We start from the raw sequence: 18922 nt of genomic DNA on the forward strand, positions 1-18922 counted from the left end.
AAAAAAACCGACGGAAAAAGAACGGTTTTTGAAAAAAATAAAAAAAAACTACGCGGATTTCGAGCGGCGGAACCTCGGGCGGCGTGCGGCGCGGCAGCGGGCGGCGAGGCGGCGCGGCGGGCGCGGCGTCGGCGGCGGCGGGGTGGCTTGGGTGGGCGGCTAGGGTTTGCCCGGGGGCTGCCCCGGCTTATAAAGCCTGCCGGGCGGTGTCCAGTCGGACACGGCCCGTAGGTCGGTGCACGTTTTTTTAAATAATTACGCGCAGAAGAAAAATAAAAGGAAATACTAAACGGACTCCAAAAATTCTGAAATAAATTTTCACGGGCTTCTAAAATCAAGCCGCACAAGGTGAACATTTATTTGGGACCTAAATGCAATTTTGAAAAACACACATTTTTCCTAAATTCAAATAAAACACCGAAAAACTCCAAAATAAAATCTTATTTGATTTTATTATTAAATCCTCAATATTTCTTTATTTTGGGAAAGTCATTTTATTACCTCTCTCATATTTTTGTAATATAAATAATTGATGATAAAATAAAATCAAATGATCCTATTCTCAAAATTTGAGAAAACTCAAATATGAAAATAACGAAATCCCCAACTCTCTCCGTGGGTCATTGAGTTGCGTAGAATTTCTAGGATCAACCAAAATGCAAAATAAAATATGATATGCAATGATGATCTAATGTATAACATTCCAAATTGAAAATTTGGGATGTTACAATCAGGATCAACAGAGAATTCGTAATCCTTATCAGTAACAAAGATAGGTGAAGTAGCAAAAGCATGATCAAGTTTCATTCTAGCATTTAGAGATTGCTTACAACATTTAGCTAATAACCTTTTGAGTTCATTTCTATTTTTGCAAGCTAGAATAGCTAAAGAAGCCTCTGGATAAAAAACGTAACCCTTAGGAATAACAAGTGATTCTTCATCATCACTTTCATCAGTATCATCAGATTCAATATTTTCAATTTCTCTAGCCCTAGCAAGTTGTTCATCAAGAAAATCACTAAGTGGCACAGAAGTATCAGGCATAGAGGTAGTTTCATCATAAGTATCATGCATAGCAGAAGTGGCATCATCAATAACATGCGACATATCAGAACGAATAGTAGAAGCAGGTGTAGGTGTCGCAAACTTACTCATAACAGAAGGTGAATCAAGTGCAGAGCTAGATGGCAGTTCCTTACCTCCCCTCGTAGTTGAGGGATAGATCTTGGTTTTTGGATCTCTCAAGTTCTTCATAATGATAAGCAGATATATATCCCAAGTGATTCAAAGAATAGAGTTATGCTCCCTGGCAACGGCGCCAGAAAATAGTCTTGATAACCCACACGTATAGGGGATCGCAACAGTTTTCGAGGGTAGAGTATTCAACCCAAATTTATTGATTCGACACAAGGGAAGCCAAAGAATATTCTCAAGTATTAGCAGCTGAGTTGTCAATTCAACCACACCTGGAAACTTAATATCTGTAGCAAAGTATTTAGTAGCAAAGTAATATGATAGTAGTAGTAACGGTAGCAAAAGGTAACAGTAGTAAAAGTAATGTTTTTGGTATTTTATAGTGATGATAGCAATAACAATGGAAAAGTAAATAAGCGAAGAACAATATATGGAAAGCTCATAGGCAATGGATCGGTGATGGAGAATTATGCCGGATGCAGTTCATCATGTAACAGTCATAACCTAGGGTGACACAGAACTAGCTCCAGTTCATTGATATAATGTAGGCATGTATTCTGAATATAGTCATACGTGCTTATGGAAAAGAACTTGCATGACATCTTTTGTCCTACCCTCCCGTGGCAGCGGGGTCCTTACGGAAACTAAGGGATATTAAGGCCTCCTTTTAGTAGAGAACCGGAACAAAGCATTAACACATAGTGAATACATGGACTCCTCAAACTACGGTCATCACCGGCAAGTATCCCGATTATTGTCACTTTGCGGTTAACAGATCATAACACATAATAGGTGACTATAGACTTGCAAGATAGGATCAAGAACACTCATATATTGATGAAAACATAATAGGTTCATATCTGAAATCATGGCACTCGGGCCCTAGTGACAAACATTAGGCATAGCAAAGTCATAGCAACATCAATCTCAGAACATAGTGGACACTAGGGATCAAACCCTAACAAAACTAACTCGATTACATGATAGATCCCATCCAACCCATCACCATCCAGCAAGCCTACGATGGAATTACTGACGCACGGCGGTGAGCATCATGAAATTGGTGATGGAGGATGGTTGATGATGACGATGGCGACGGATTCCCCTCTCCGGAGTCCCGAACTGACTCCAGATCAGCTCTCCCGAGAGGTTTTAGGGCTTGGCGGCGGCTCCGTATCGTAAAACGCGATGATTTCTTCTCCTTGATTTTTTGTCCCCGAAACTCAATATATGGAGTTGGAGTTGGAGTCGGAGAGGCAACATGGGGCCCACGAGGTAGGGGGCGCGCCCTAGGGGGGCAGGCGTGCCCCCCACCCTCGTGGAGATGTCGTCTCGCCGCCGTTCCCACCGCCGCCCCCGCAGGTAGAGCCGGAGGACATGAAGGCGGAGGTGGAGTAGCAAGCCGCCCTCGAGGAGGCCCTGCAACACGCGCTGGAGGCTAGCCGCCTCGAGGAGGACGCACACTTCGATGTGCTCGAGCAAGCCCTTGCCCTGTCGGCAGCGGGGGACTCTGTCCATACCCCGCTCTTTCGTGCCGCCACTGCCATCGTCGCCGCCCGTCCAGCCCAAGCCGGAGCCGGAGCCGACGCGTAAGCGCTCCCCGCCTCCCCCACTTGGCCGGAGGAGGCCTACTCGCGGACGGGTCAGTACCGCGAGTGGGTGAGCGCGCCTCTCGTCCACTTCGCCGCGACGCCGGAGGAGGCGGCGGCCCACCTCGATCGATGGAAGGAGCACTGGCTTTGCCAGGAGCAGGCCGACGGCGAGGAGCATATGCGCTACGACGCCATGCTCCAATGTGACACGGAGGCGCTCCGACTCGAGGAGGAGGAGGAGGAGCGTGCGCGGCTTGCCGTAATGCCGTCACCCCAGCAGACACCGGAGGAGGCTGCCCTGGCAGCGTACCAGGCGGCGTTCGGGTGGGCTGGCCCTGCTCCGGTCTTCATCGACCTCACCGATGACGATGGCATCGCCGACAAGGGCAAGAGCAAGGACGACAACGTCTAGGGAAGCATGCCGGGCGACAGCAGGCGGGCGCAGACTTTTTTTAATGTTTTATTTAATGTTTATTAGATTTAGGTGGACTTTGGTCAGCGTTTGACCGGCCACTTCATGTTTAGTTATGTTTATTTCGTGCAACTTATTATTTTTTCCACGGCGGCACATTTGGTCGGCCTCCCCGTTGGGCGGTCAAGCCGACTCATTTTAAAATGTGGACGCGCACGTCCGCCTAGCCAACCCAAACGGACAAAGCGCGCGTCCTTTTGGGTCGCCCCGTTGAAGTTGCTATTTTTTTTAGAAAAGGAGTATGACCTCCGGCCTCTGCATCTGGGCGATGCATACGACCACTTTATTAATTATTCTCACAAGACCTTATAAAGCCAAACAACAGCAAGACTAAAGCCACCGTCTAAGCAACAACTGTTACTACACATATCCAATTGATGAAGGGGCGTAGATAGTCTGGGCCTAATACCAAACAGACATCACAGCCAAACCTAAACATCTAAGACCTAAGGTCCCAACCAGGACGCCTGCCAGGCATGGGGCACCTACCGGTCCAGAGCACTCCTCAACCAGGACGCCTGCCAAGTATGAGGCCGCCGCAGCCACCTGCCACCAATCCATCTTCAGAGTTGTATTGTTGCATGTACCGTGCAAGGTCTCTCTGCCATCGACGCCACCACGACGCCTGACAGCGTCGTCCTCCCGCGCGAGTCCATCCTCCCACAGCGAACTCTGAATCTGCACTGCGCCATGCCGTCAAGATTCGTCGCCATCAGTGTGTAGCATGAATCACCGCTCCACCAAAGAATCCGTCCTTTGGTCCCTCGATCATGTGTGTACCTCCAAGAATGATGCTCCCAAGGGAGGAACGACACCAGAGCGCCGCCGTCATCCGATCATCCGATCTAGGGTTTCCCCGGAGGTAGCAGAGAGTGGCCTTAAACTTCTCCATGGCAATGCCTTCAAGAAGGAAACGACGCAGATAGCGCCGCCACCGGCGGCCTTAGCAAACGCCGAAGGCAAGTTATCACCTAGATCAGTTCGAAGGGATCCAATTCTCGTGCATGGGCCGCCGTCACCACCAGCACCACCAGGCAGAACCCTGGAACACCGGCAGATCAGCGAGCCGCTGGCACCACCGCATCCAGATTGCCGACCACGCCGGGCCACCGCCCCCCCCCCCCCCCCCCCGCGTGCCGTCCGGGTCAGAGACGGAGCCGCCGACCGCGCACAGGGACCACCGCCGCCTACACACGCCGGAGCGCTGTCGAGAGCCCAGCGCCCGCCACCGCTTGTCGAGGACTGCCGCCACGCGCCCCGAGCAAACTCGCACGCACACCAGGGGAAACCGCGAGCGTGAGCCCTGCCGTCGCCCCCAAGCCCGCGCCGGCGCGCCCCACCTCCAGCGCGCCACCAATAACTGCCACGATCCGCCCACGCTAGATCCAGCGAGTCGTGGGAGAAGAGATCCCGCCGCTGCCGACGCCGACACGGACCGGGCTTTGCCCGGCGGCGGCGAGGAGGAGAGGTCGGGGGAGGGACGAGGACGCGGCGACGCTAGGGTTCCCCCCGATCGCCGCGCAGGGGCGACACGAGAGGAGTTAGAGTTGCTCTTAATCATCTCATCTCCTTCGACCCCCTCTTGTCAACGCAAAAGCCTGGTTACCTGGTAAGGCTAAAATATGCACGCACGCATGCTAGTCCAATCCGCAGATGATTGTTCTACACCTCCTGTTCTATGATCCGCTGAATATTCAGATGCTAGCTTGCTTATGAAGTGATGATCATATCCATGCGTGTTTCATTAGGGGTGCCGCTTCGATGAGAAGGCTCTCCAGTCTCGCCTGCCTAGCACGAAGAAGCCCGAGGAGGGTGCAAAGGAAGGAGAGCATTGCTTGGCAGCCGACACTTTTCACATGATGGTCAGACGATGTTTCCCATCAGGCCGTTAGTACATTTCGTGCTAGCCAATCTCACGGTGCAGAGTTTGTATCGGCTGCACATCGGTCACTACATATCGTGTGCACATCAATTTCGAAGGAACAACGATCCAAGGGCGAGGAACAGCCAAAGGATAGGGTTATCGTCTACGAGGAGCAAGAAGGCCTCACCTGGTTGGATTTCAATTCCAAAGAATTCTTGGACCTCCATACACATCGGACCTCGAATTAAGCCTTTATATATGCTTCTTTTCGCATTGTTTGGTTGACATTTAGACGTGTTCCTGCTACTCGTGCGTACTCCCTGTGTATCAAAATATAAGACATTTTTTCAGTTCATTACCTATGAAGATTTGATGGGATGCTAGCTTTATCTTGTGAGAATCCAGAGCAGGAGAAGCGTGACAGAGTTTTTTTTTTGAACACAAGAAAACTTTATTGATGATCAGGTGCATTTTACAGAAAGAAGCATGAAAGGACTCATCCTAGAACCAGAAACTATGTCCTTTCCGGGACATTGACCTTGATCTGCTTGTGTACATAAGCAACGAAGAGCTAAGGACCTTGACGGAATCCGCAAAGCTAATCGAGCTTGATGATCAGCTTTTACATTGTTGCTTCTGTTGATGTGAGTGATCTTGTTACGACTAAAAGAGGGAGAGGCTTGGATCTCTGCAAGGAGAGGTCTGTTCTCCCAACATCCTGGAGCAACAAATACCGTTGATGACCTTGCCGCCGAAACTAACACTGAGCAGTCGGTGCAAAAGTGAGGGTTCTGAACCTGCAGAAGATCTGCTAACTTAGTAGCTAGTAGCAGCCCATAAGTCTCAGCATGAAGGGGTGATGAAACTGGAGGCGAAAGCGCAGAGACGTGTAGTCGTTGGAGGTGCCGATTGTCTTGCATGGTGATGATTACTCCTAAGCCAGCATGGCCCAGCTCTGAATCTGTGCGTCTCTCCCAGGCTGCATCGCAAAAGATGACATTCCCTGTAAGGTTATTACAGTCATGTGTATGCATGGTTGTTGAAGAAGATTGCAACTGCTCCTGAGCTTTATCGCTTTCTTGTTGCTGAGCGAAGTTCTTATCTTCTAAATTGGTTGCTTCAATTATTGCATTTGCTGAAGCATACACCTGGGAAGGCTTGCATAATTTGCTGCAAAATAGACAGTCGTTCCGAGTTTTCCAAAGACACCATAGAAAAGTATAGAGAGTAGTCAAGTTTATTTTTGGATGTTGAGATGTAATCAAAGCACGAATCATATCAGGAATAGAATGATAATTTTCAGCCAGAGATTCCGTTTTAATAAACCAAGGATAGCAAAACCATGCAGCTTTAGAAAAAGGGCAGAGAAACAACATATGCATTTCATCTTCTAATACTCCACATCTAGAGCAGTTTTCATTGATATGTTTGGAGTACCTACCTACCCTCTTACCTGTAGGAAGTGCTTTCCTAAGAAGCCTCCAAGCAAATGTCTGAACTCTTGGTGCCATTTGCTTATCCTCCCACACCTGATTAAGAAGGGAAATGACCTGCATAGGGACAATTTTGGGCCTTTGCCTTTGTGGAAGCTGAAGATTGTTGAAGCAGTGCTTGTAAGCACTTTTGGAAGAGAATTCACCTGCAGGAGTTAGTTTCCAAACCAACATATCCTTACCATTTGCCTTAATAATAGGAGTTTGTAGAATGGTATTAGCCAAATCAGGAGTGAAAAGAGAATTAATCAAGTTTGCATTCCAGTTCTTTTGACCCGGTATCCAAAGATCTTTAACTTGTGCAGGTTAAGAAAAAAATTGTTGCTGAATGATAAGATGATCATAAATAGTTTCCCATCCGGAAAACCAAGGCGAGCTCCAAATAGAATTAGCACCATCAACAATTTGGCAAATTGTGACTGAGATTAGAAGAGGCTTTACCTTTAGAATTGCAGACCAAAAGGCAGATTTAGGTTTGTTCGGCCGGGCTCTCCAAATGGATGTATCATGATGATACTTTGCCTTGAGAATCAATGCTAGCTGACTTTGTGGCTCTTTTGCCAATCTCCATGCCGTCGAGAGAACAAGTCCTTGGTTGATTGCCTGCAAATTTCTAACACCAAGACCACCAATTTTCTTCTCAATACATACATCAGCACATGCCCTAAGGCACAAGCTTCTAGTAGTCTGATCATCTTGAATACCTGTCCACCAAAAGTTCCTAGTGATTGTTGTTAGTTTAGCAAGGAACTTTTTTGAAAAAAGTATGTTGGACATGTAATATACAGGAATGGAAGAGAAAACGGATTTTATGAGAGTTAATCTTGCCGCATGAGAGAGTCTGTTGGCTTTATATGTGCTAAGTTTGGACTTGAATTTATCGTAAACAAAGTTATAAGCAGCTGATCTATCTTTAGAAGGTAAAACAAGTGAATGGCCTAAATGGACGAAAGAACTGTCGATGTCTGGAGCTGGAAAGATTCTCTTAATATCTTGTTTAACCTGCATCGTAACATTATTGCGTGACAGAGTTGGTCGTGCTTTAAGGTTGGTTGGTTTGCTAATGACACACAGAGTGTCTGTTCATTGTAATGATGTTAATTTCAAAAAGGAGAAAAAGCTCCGGCATGCGCATCAATCGATGTGTAGGACCATATACACTATTAATTAATTGTTAAATAAAGCGGAGCAAAACTAAGCATCGTCCTTGAACAAAACTCGCATGTACTCCCTCCGTAAACTAATACAAAAGCGTTTAGATCACTATTTTAGTATTCTAAACACTCTTATATTAATTTACGGAGGGAGTATTATTTAAAAAAACAATAAAAAACATTGCAGAGTCCAGTTGTTTCCCCTAAATAATATCAATGTGCAGAACCATAATTGTTAAATAATGCCAAGAAAAACTAAGCATAAAATAACTTGATAACCGAAACAACAAGGTTAACTACTTGACCTATCGCCACAGATAAACCCTCGATAAAAACAAGAGTATCTCCAATAGCATGTGTATATTTGGATATCTATATATTCATATAAACAATGGTCTAAAAAGATTCCTTCATATACACATTCAGTTTTGCATCAGAACGTCTATATATAGGTACCATGACAGGTGGGCCGTCGCTGGAGAGAGGAAGAAATCATGACTGCAGCTGAGTTTAGACAACGCCTTCACATTGTCCAGGCATGGACATTGTCGAGGCCGATTTAGAGGATGTGTATATTTGGATGATCATATAGACAAGTTGTTGGACGCCTGTTTTGGGCTCACGTCGTGGAAAACGAGTATAGACATTCATATAAATAAGCTATTGGAGATGCTCTAAGAGGCCCAACGAGAAGAATGCCTCTCCTAGATAATACTTTGAAGAAGGGATCACCGCACATGCACCAAAGGCCAAATGTGGGGTTATCATCCGTGAAGAGGAACTTAGAGCCAAGACCTTCAACGAGGGCACGAAGCACACACTTCTGATCTCGCCAAAATCATGGGTTTTCACCCAATCTATACAAACGCTTGTTGTGTAATCTGTCCAAACCTCGAGTCAATTGCAAGAAACTACCACATTTGCGGCTAGATTTGCAGAAAACCACCAAGTCGCTAATCTGTTGCAAAAAGCACTGCAATTTCTCTAATTCTATTGCAAAAAGCACTGATCGGGTGATTTGGTCCGTTTGATCGCTTTCTGACAAGTGGGACCGAGTTTTAAGGAGCTGACTTGGCAAAGAATTGACATACATACCCCTGGAATCTAAAACAAAACGCAATCAACACCCAAAACAAATCCCCCTTACCCCAATCCAATCGGGATCGGCTGTTCCCGCAGGCCCTCGCCGTCGTTCCCGCAAGCCACCGCCGGCCAACTGCATCGCCACCGCGGGCTGGGCCAAGGTGCTCGCCGCCTCCTTTCTTCTAGGTGCAGAAGCGGCGCAAGCAGCGGCGCGGCCAAGCGTAGCTCGAGCGCTGGTGGGGGCACACATCACTGCATCAAGAAACGGCGCGGCAGCGCGCAGCGCAGCGGCGCAAGAAGCGGGGCTGTGGCGCTCAATGCGGTAGCACAAGCAGCGGCGCGGCGGCACGCATCACTGGAGCGAGCAGAGGCGGGCCGCAGCGGCAGGACATGAACCACAGGGACGAGGTGCGGCCCACCCGCCCGGCCAGCTCCGTTGCCGACTGCCGCAACAACGGCGTGACTCTGCCCATGCCCTCTGCTCCCCGGCGACGAGCCCCATGCCCGTGTGTTGCTGCTCTGCTTCGGCAGCCCAAATGGGGGGGGGGGGGTTGATTGCGTTTTCTTATTTGTTTCAGGGGTGTGCATGTTAATTTTTTGCCATGTTAGCTCCTTATAATGAGGGCCCACTTGTCAGAAAGCGATCAAACGGCCCAAATCACCCGATCAGTGCTTTTTGCAATGAGATTAAAGAAATTCGGTGTTTTTTGCAACGAATTAGCGACTTAATGATTTTTTTTTTTGCAAACTTAGCCACAAATATGGTAGTTTTTTGCAATTGACTCCCAAACCTCTCTACTAGCTCACACCTTTTCGCTAGTCGGGTCCAGCACCGAGGGAGCACAAGGCCCACTTTCACCACTCAAGAAAACACCAGAAGCCGAGTAATTCACCGGCCTGCACTAGGATACCGCTGCACAATCTACTCATGTCTCTAGAGAGAGGACATGTGTTGGATGGTGGGTTACAACCAGATAAAAAATTCATCGTATACACGCAATACCCAAGAGAAGGCTGCCGCTACAACCACCTCGTCTCACGACAACCTAACCCGTCATCCTTTCGGGGCACCGTTGAGGAAGGCAACTACACACCTCTATTGTCGCCGAGCTTCCTCCTTGTCCATGCACATATGTGTTAGAGGCTGCTGTCCGCAACGGTGCAACCTGACGAATGCCAATGGCGCATGTCCTTTACCTCATCCCCACGGAGACCGGCACGCGAGTGCCACCATCGCTGACGACGGCGGAGAGGGCCACGATTGGCGCCACACCATTGCCAGCCGATCTGCGCCGCCACGAGTTAATTGCAAGAAACCATCATATTTAGGGCTTCATTTGCGAAAAACTATCCAATGCCTAATTATTTGCAAAAGTCACCACGCATTCAGTGAACTTTTTGCAAAAATCACTGATCAGGTGATTTAACCCGATTAATCACTTTCTAACAAATGGAGCCGGATTGTCAGAAGTTGGCTTAGCAAAAAGTTTACACACACCCCTGGATCTAAAACAGAAAAGCAATCCAGTCCTTGTTCCCAGTTGGTTGTCGTCAAACGGCGCACATGGACGAACACGGAACACCTGAGGACGGCTGCTGCATGCTGCCTCCGCAACTGCTGAGTGTGCGGCTGCCCACGGCTGGTGCTGCTCGCCGCTGCAGCTACTGCTGCTCGTCGTAGCTCCCCGCCATTGCGGCTGCCCCCGGTTGTTGCTGCTCGCCTCCGTAGCTCCCCACCGCAGCTGCTGCTCGCCGCTGGTGCCCGGGCTGCTGCTCACCGCTAGTGCCCGGACGAGCCAGGTGCACGGCCGGCTGTTGCGATGGCAAGGACGAGGAGAGCAGGTAGCAGTAGGAAGCAAGGTGGACCGCTCAACGGTCGGCGCAACTCCGGCAACACAGCGGCAAGGCCGGGTGGAGCTTCTAACAACGGCGACAGGAGACAGTGGGGGTGACGGGAGCCGGGGGGAGCTCCGGGAGCACAGCGGAGCTTCCGGCGACGGGCTTCCGATAGCGACAACGGGATCCGGTGGTGGTGACGGGAGTGACGAGAACTGCCTCCTCCGATCGGATAGGGAGCAGGGATAGGCCGGATTGCTTTTCTATTTTAGTTTCATGGGTGTCTATGTAATTGTTTTTGTTAGTTTACTCCTTAAACTCCGGTCCCATTTGTCAGAAAATGATTAAATGAGACAAAACTCTCAATCAGTGCTTTTTGCAAAATGTTTACTGAATGCGCGGTGACTTTTAAAAATAATTAGGAACCAAGTAGTTTTTCGCAAGTGAAACCCCAAATGTGGTGTTTTTTTTTTCTTTCTTTTTTTTGCTTTTAACTCGCGCCGCTACACATCAAACCTTTCTACTCCAACAGGTGCACAGCATGTTATAGTGCTATTTTTATAAAACTACTCACTGTACTAAAGAAGGAACCATCCAAGAGGGGTTTAAACCAACTTGCCACCTTTGGCTTTAAGCATATTATCCCTGTTCGATTAAATCATTTATCAACGCAACAAAGATCTGTATGGGTTTATTACTGAAATGCCTCTGATCGGCTAGTCCATGGGATGAAGAGTTTTTTAGTGGAAGTCTCGGGCTCAGAGAAGAAGATCATGTTGTGAAAAGAGCTTGGACAGATGATCATATTGTAAGGGAAACATATACATGTAATAAAGAGGTCTCAGTTTTTGAACGTCTGAGCAAGAGCAACAAGATGGGAGTAGTTTCACGCTCAAGTGTATTGCTACAACTATTGGCTTAAATCTTGTTTTGCATAATTATCGTTTTTTAGCAACAAATCATTCAAGGTGCTGGTTGTAGACTGTATGCACGCTTCTATGGGAGATAGCAGTTTTTTTTTTTTTTGAGGGATGGAAGATAGCAGATGTGATTATGCAAAAATAACACTCCTAGAAAATACTTAATCACCACACTTCATGTTGGCCGGTCCAACCAAAGGTTGATTTTATCATAACACGCCATAATTAACAATCCATATCATGCATATCACGCAGGCCCATATATAGTATAGTTTGCAATTGGAGTATATAGTTACTTCGAATTTGCACTAGGGCAGACGAGAATGTTTCACGAAACTAAAGGACAGGCACACTCAAACTATCTAACAGATACCGGCACCATCATCCGGAATTAACTAACTCAAAATATCTTGTGCTAAATTAACTACTACTCAGAATATCACGGGCTAAAAATCTCTGCCGCCAGCTTGATTGGATCACTTGGCGACGGCGGGCCTACTGCTGCAAGCCAAGCTTATTTCTCAACGGTGACGGAGACCCTGCCGCCGCCAACGCTGTTCTTTGTGACTTTGACGGTAGGCAGCTCGACATTCTTCCCCTTCTTGGGAGTCGACCTGTAGTAGCAGCCGTAGAGGATCAGCTGGGCGAGGCCAAAGACGGCACCGAGTCCATTGGGGATCTGCACGGAATCAAAAGATAGTTAGATCGATGCATGGAGTTCTCGTTTCTCTGGCGTTTCGAAGATGCGATTGTAGTACTGACCGTGATGTAGAGGTCGAACTTGATGAGCGCATAGGCCGTCCAGCAGCAGCCGTTGAGGAAGTTCACCAGGGAGAGGACGAATGGCATGTACTCCACGCTCCTGGTCTTGATCACTTTACCCTGCAAGCAGCACAATATTACGTTCACCAGCAAGTAAAAGCACACGTCTCATTAAATATATACCGTGTAGATTAACGAGGAAACATATTCACTGGATAATTAACAGCAGCTATATATTGTTGAACTCTACACCTGGACCACATGACCCACGGGATGGAGCCAATGTTGATGGCTGGTACCGTATCCTTTTCCATTAATTAGGATATCACCACCTCAAAGAGTTGGCAAAAGGGAAGGGTCACAAGATGCAAAGATCACAACACTATATGCATGCATCCCTAGGCATCACACATATCTGATGAAGTGCTAGATCGTCACAGGTTTTAGTTAGATCGTGAACCGTTCTTTCCGATCCTTCCCGTCACTCAACAGCCAACACGCGAGTTTGGCGAGAGCAACAGAAAGCATGGTTGGCTGGCTACACGGGATGCAAGTACAGATACATAAGTAGACGACACGTACGGGCTGTGTGTTGCCTATTGTGGTGAATAAACTGTATGCGTTTTGACCTAACATATAATTAAGCATGCAAGGCAACATCTTGTCAAAGAACTTGGTGTGTGAAGATCATGACGATTTGGCCAAAAAGGCAGCACGTTTGTTTAGACAGGTTTGATACGATGCTTAAAATAGGAAGGTGTGTGTACATTATCCTTTCCCATCAATTGTATTCCAAAGTAAACAACGCCGCCGTATATAGAAATAGAAACAAACGGATCGAGGATTGAAGAGTGGATCAAGCGATGGATCGAGCACGTACCATGATGGTGAGCGGGGAGGCGTACATGACCGAGCCGAAGATGACGCAGAGGATGCCGACGATCATGGAGCGCTTCTCGTGGGTGTGGGCGCCGAGGAGCACGCCGGCCACCACGGCCACCATGAACAAGGCCTCGACGGCGAGCACGCCGAGCATCTTCAACTGCACGCGCGCATTGGCATGCATGGGTTAGCTAGGGGCAGATCTTGTATACATAGAGAAATGAACGCCGAAAAGAGACAATACTACTACGTACCCGTGTGTTCCTGGTGGCGTAGATGAAGAATATGATGAGGTAGGCGCTCTCGATGACGAGCCCGATCCCGTTGATGGTGACGACGAGGATGCTGTTGGGGTGGACGATGGGGAGGCCGTAGAAGACCCAGAGCATGCAGTTGAGCAGCGTCGCCAGGTAGGGGTCCGGCTTGAACTCCTCCACGTCCTTGGCCTTGATGATCCGCCAGAACGTCGGCCTGCACAGACAAGCATCAGATCCATACCCCGGTTGTCACCGGCAACCACCTTCCATGCATAGATTAGATTGGACCAGCGGAGGGCGGAGGGCGGCGGCGGGATGAGAGGAGGAGGGTGGCGGCTTACACAGGGGAGAGGAAGAGCCCGAAGGAGATGACATTGCCGACGATGCCGACGATGTTGCGGGCGGCGTCGGCGGAAACCATCTTGCTATCTTGATCGCCGGGAACACAGCTCGACTGGAGGAAACGACTTGGGGAATGGGGATTTGGGGTGATCGAAGCTGGGAGGCCGGGCAGAGCTTATATAGTCGTGGGTGGCGGGTTCGTCCTCCCCAAGTAAGGAGTTACTATCGGATATGGCTTTCCTGACGTGGAGGTAAACTACGATTTTGTTTGTTTGTTTGACAAATGGAGGTAAGCTCTAATATGGTTAGGAGTTAGATATTCCCTACGGTCCAAGTTCAACTGGAATTGTCGTACCGGAAGAAATCCAAACATATTATGGAAGGTGGTTAAATCTCTTATACGATATGGTTAAGAGTTAGTTACTCTTCCTCCGTTCAAATTTCGATCGGAGTTGAAGTCCAACGAACCGAGTAACCTGCCATCCTGACTGGACGCCGTGCTCGCGTCACAGTGTATTCAAGCTCCCGGCTTCGCTATGAGATGATAATACTACTTCGAAGCAAGTAGCTTTCTCACAGGACGTCAAGGAATTGCTAAAAATGTATGCACATTTTTCTGACCCAGTAAATCCCAAACTTTCGGACTTTAAGCATGACAGCCTGAACGTTTTCATAACAACTTTAGTTGGCGCGAGGTGGTAAGTTTAGTTGGTAAAACATGGCGATTTTCTAAAGTTGTCATGAAAAATTGTCGGGTTGCCATGCTTAAAATCAAAACGTCTGGGTTGCCATGCTTAAAATCCGAACATATTATCGATTTTTTTATAAAAACATCGACATACTCTTTTTTATTAATTAAGTAAACAAATTACATAGTCTTTTAGATACACCCCGGAGCAGAAAGAATAACACAAAGACTACTATAGAGCTCAAATAAGATTTAGCTAACAAATAAGCAGGAACATTAATATGCCGACAATTGTGATTCTAGACCACAAGTCGAAGTCGAATGCTACATGCCTAATGTCCACCACCACTGCACCAACAGATGAGCGGTCTTGAGTATGTATGAGGTGTTGCACCAATGAAAGACAATCTGAAGCAATGCTCACCGTGCATAAATTCTTTTCTCGTGCCAAATAGATTTTTTGATAAAGAGCGGATTTTATTGACTCATAATATTGCATTAAAAGAATACAATCACTATAAGCACATGTCCGGCCTCTGCATGGTTCTCGTGCCAGATAGATAGAAGGGCCGGCCAAAGACTTGGTGATCGGATCTCGAGATCCATCATCTAGTCCCGGCTGCGAGTTGGGGAGACATGGTTGCCGGTGAAAATCGAGCCGTTGGCAGGCGATGGCGGCGTTCTACGCCGTTACCTTGATGGAGGCATCGTCGTGTAACTACTGTCGACCCACTCGTGCTGCTCTGGGGGAAACCCTAGGATCTGGTGTTCCAGATCGGACGATGGCGGCACTGCGGTGTCGTTTCTATCTTGGGAGCATCGTTTGCGAAGCAGCGCTGGAAGTCAGAGGCAGGAGGTGGAGCGGCTTCGTCTTGCACGGAGCTTCGGTGGAGATGTTAAGTCATGCCTGACCGACAGGTGCTACGCTTTATCATGCCTGGTCAGCAGGTGCTACGCACGACAGATCTTCCAAAGACTTCAAGCTGTGTTGGCTGGTGATACTTGGCAGCATGGTGCTGAGGTGTATCAGTGACGACCGCGACGTGCACAGTTGTTTGCGCGCAGGGAGGAGGTGCCGTTGGGCGCCGTAGTGGCGTCGACGATAACTAGACCGAGCAAGGTTGATGCATCAGTACAGTTCTGAAGATGGAGCGGTGGCAGTTGGCGGCGGCGGCCTCTGAGAGCACGCCAGACCGGCGAGACCCATGCCCGGCAGGCTTCCTGGATGGATCCTCAGGTCTTAGATGTTAGGTTTGGCTGCGATGTATGTTTGGTATTAGGCCCAAGCTATCTGCGCCCCTTCATCAACTCGATAGGTGTAGCGACAGTTTGTTGCTTAGACGGCGGCTTTAGTCTTACTGTGGTATTACTCTGTAAGGTCTTACTCCCTCCTTCCATCTATATAAGGCCTAATGTGTTTTTCGAGGCTAACTTTGACCAAATGTTAGAGCAATAATATATGCCATGCAACTTACACAAAGCATACCGTCAAATTCGTATGTGAAAGGAGCTTTCAATGATATAATTTTTACATTATGCATGTCATGTACTATTAATTTTGTCAATAGTCAAAGACAGTCTTAAAAAACGCATTAGGCCCTATATAGATAGAAGGAGGGAGTATAAAAATAATTAATAAAATGACCGTATACATCGCCCAGATGCAGAGGCTGGGGTCATCCTCCTTTTCTAAAAACAATAGATAAAAGGGCGAAGAGCCATCCCCTCAACTAGTTCAGGATCTAAGGAAGTAGGGATATGTTCAAAACAAGCTACTACGCACAGACCACACCAAACAATAGTGACACCAAATGACGAAAAGACAGCTAAACAGAACCGACTAGAACTACTGCCAACTAGAGATACACTCTTCTATTCTTCCTACTTTTGAAATCAGCAATTATATCATCCCAAGGAGTTTTTTACACAATTTCTCGTTCAATCTGTAGCAACAAACTCCCTGTAAGAAAATCATATTCCATACGACTACATAGTCTGGACTTGATAATCTTCAAGCTCGAGAAAGCACGCTCAACACTTGCAGTGGAAACCGGTGAGTAACAAGTAATCGAAGCAACCTATTGATACGTCTCGAACGTATCTACTTTTTCTCACGCTTTTCCTCTTATTTTGGACTCTAATTTCCATGATTTGAATGAAACTAACTCCGGACTGACGTTGTTTTCAGCAGAACTATCATGGTGTTGTTTTTGTGCAGAAATAAAAGTACTCGGAATGGAACGAAACTTTGCGAGGAATTTTTATATAATATATAAGAATTTCTAGAGCCAAGACCTACCAGAGAGGGGCCCCTGGGTGGGCACAACCCACCAGGGCGCGCCCCCTCTCCTGGCGCGCCCAGGTGGGTTGTCCCCACTTGCTGGCCCTGCAGACCCTGAAACCGACGCTATAAAATCCTATTTTCAAAGAAAAAATCAGGGAGAAGGAATTATCCTGATCCATGGGATGGAGCCGCTGCCAAGCCCTGTTCATCCTCGGGAGGGCAGATCTGGAGTCCGTTTGGGCTCCAGAGAGAGGGATCTTCGTTCTTCGTCATCACCAACCCTTCTCCATCGCCAATTCCATGATGCTCCCCACCGGGAGTGAGTAATTTCTTCATAGGCTCGCTGGTCGGTGAGGAGTTGGATGAGATTCATCATGTAATCGAGTTAGTTTTGTTAGGGTTTGATCCCTAGTATCCACTATGTTCTTAGATTGATGTTGCTATGACTTTGCCGTGCTTAATGCTTGTCACTTTGGGCCCGAGTGACATGATTTCAGATCTGAACCATTTATGTTACCATCATTATATTCATGTTCTAGATCCGATCTTGCAAGTTATAGTCACCTACTACGTGTTATGATCCGGTAACCCCGGAGTGACAATAACCGGGACTTCTTCCGGTGATTACCGTAGTTTGAGGAGTTCATGTATTGACAATGGGTTAATGCTTTGTTCCGGTTCTCTATTAAAAGGAGGCCTTAATATCCCTTAGTTTTCAATATGGACCCCGCTGCTATGGGAAGGTAGGACAAAAGATGTCATGCAAGTTTTTTTAATAAAGCACGTATGACTATTTACGGAATACATACCTACATTATATCGATGAACTGGAGCTAGTGCTGTATCGCCCTTGGTTATAACTGTCACATGATGAATATCATCCAACAAGTCACCAATCCAATGCCTACGAAATTTTCCATATTGTTTTTGCTAAGTACTACTGCTATCATCACTGTTACACTTGCTACAAAATTACTGGTATCACTATTACTATTATTATTGCTGCTGTCACTACTATCAAAACTATCATACTACTTTGCTACTGATCACTTTGTTGTAGATAATTAATCTCCAGGTGTGGTTGAATTGACAACTCAGTTGCTAATACCTTCAAATATTCTTTGGTTCCCATTGTGTCGAATCTATAAATTTGGGTTGAATACTCTATCCTCGAAAACTGTTGTGATCCCCTATACTTGTGGGTTATCAAGACCTTTTTCTGGCGCCGTTGCCGAGGAGTATAGCTATATTTGTTGAGTCACTTGGGATTATTATTATCATATTATCACTATGAAGAATCTGAAGGATCCTCTAAGATATTTCCCTCAAAGACGAGGGGAGGTAAGGAACTGCCATCCAGTTTTGCTTTAGATTCAACTTATGTTATGAGTAAACTTGCTACACCACCACATGCTATCAATTCTGATATGTCGCAAGTTATTGATGATGCTACTTCTACTATGAATGATGCTTATGATGATGCTAGTACCTTGCTTGTTAATGATGATGTGCCACTTGGTGAATTTCTTGATGAACAAATTGCTAGAGTAATACAACATGATGTTGTTGAATCTGATGATGAGCTTGAAACTGAATCTCGTGAAACGCCTGCTAGAACTAGCCCTCCTAGATATGAATTGCCTAAGGTACCAGAAGGTTATGTTATGAGTGAAGAAACAACTAGAGATATTCTTGCTTGTAATGATAGAGATGATCTAGAGAAATTACTACACAAGTATAAAGAAAAATCTCTGAATGCTAGAATGAAATGTGATCCTAAGTTTGCTACTTCATCTATCTTTATTGATGATAAGGATTATGAATTCTCTGTCGACCCAGAGTTAATTACTTTGGTTGAATCTGATCCTTTCCATGGTTATGAAACTGAAACTGTTGTGGCACATCTTACTAAGCTGAATGATATAGCCACCTTTTTTACTCATGATGAGAAAGCTTGCTACTACTTTATTCTCAAATTATTTTCTTTCTCATTAAAGGGTGATGCTAAAGCTTGGTACAATACTCTTGCTCCTGGTTGTGTGCGTAGTCCCCAGGATATGATTTATTACTTCTCTGAAAAATATTTCCCTGCTCATAAG

General features: G+C 46.8%; 1 protein-coding gene across 1 annotated transcript; it reads right to left on the reverse strand.

Moving 5' to 3' along the window:
* Nucleotides 1-11833: 11833 nt before the first annotated feature.
* LOC123180222 (bidirectional sugar transporter SWEET6a) lies at nucleotides 11834-14112 on the reverse strand. The gene is made up of 5 exons (XM_044592206.1): nucleotides 13851-14112; nucleotides 13507-13723; nucleotides 13251-13412; nucleotides 12371-12490; nucleotides 11834-12287 (listed from the first exon to the last, which is right to left on the reverse strand). The coding sequence occupies exons 1-5, from the start codon at nucleotides 13928-13930 to the stop codon at nucleotides 12123-12125; spliced, it is 744 nt and encodes a 247-aa protein (XP_044448141.1). The 5' UTR covers nucleotides 13931-14112; the 3' UTR covers nucleotides 11834-12122.
* Nucleotides 14113-18922: the final 4810 nt, after the last annotated feature.

Source organism: Triticum aestivum, chromosome 1A (assembly GCF_018294505.1).
Source record: "Triticum aestivum cultivar Chinese Spring chromosome 1A, IWGSC CS RefSeq v2.1, whole genome shotgun sequence".
Taxonomy (NCBI): domain Eukaryota; kingdom Viridiplantae; phylum Streptophyta; class Magnoliopsida; order Poales; family Poaceae; genus Triticum; species Triticum aestivum.

What these genes read in the sequence shown, in the direction of transcription:
- LOC123180222 (XM_044592206.1), bottom strand. Translation starts at nt 13,930, where the DNA reads ATGGTTTCCGCCGACGCCGCCCGCAACATCGTCGGCATCGTCGGCAAT. An exon ending in GGGCTCTTCCTCTCCCCTGT is followed by an intron (nt 13,724 to 13,850) that starts GTAAGCCGCCAC and finishes TTGTCTGTGCAG; the next exon opens with GCCGACGTTCTGGCGGATCA. An exon ending in ACGCCACCAGGAACACACGG is followed by an intron (nt 13,413 to 13,506) that starts GTACGTAGTAGT and finishes GCGCGCGTGCAG; the next exon opens with TTGAAGATGCTCGGCGTGCT.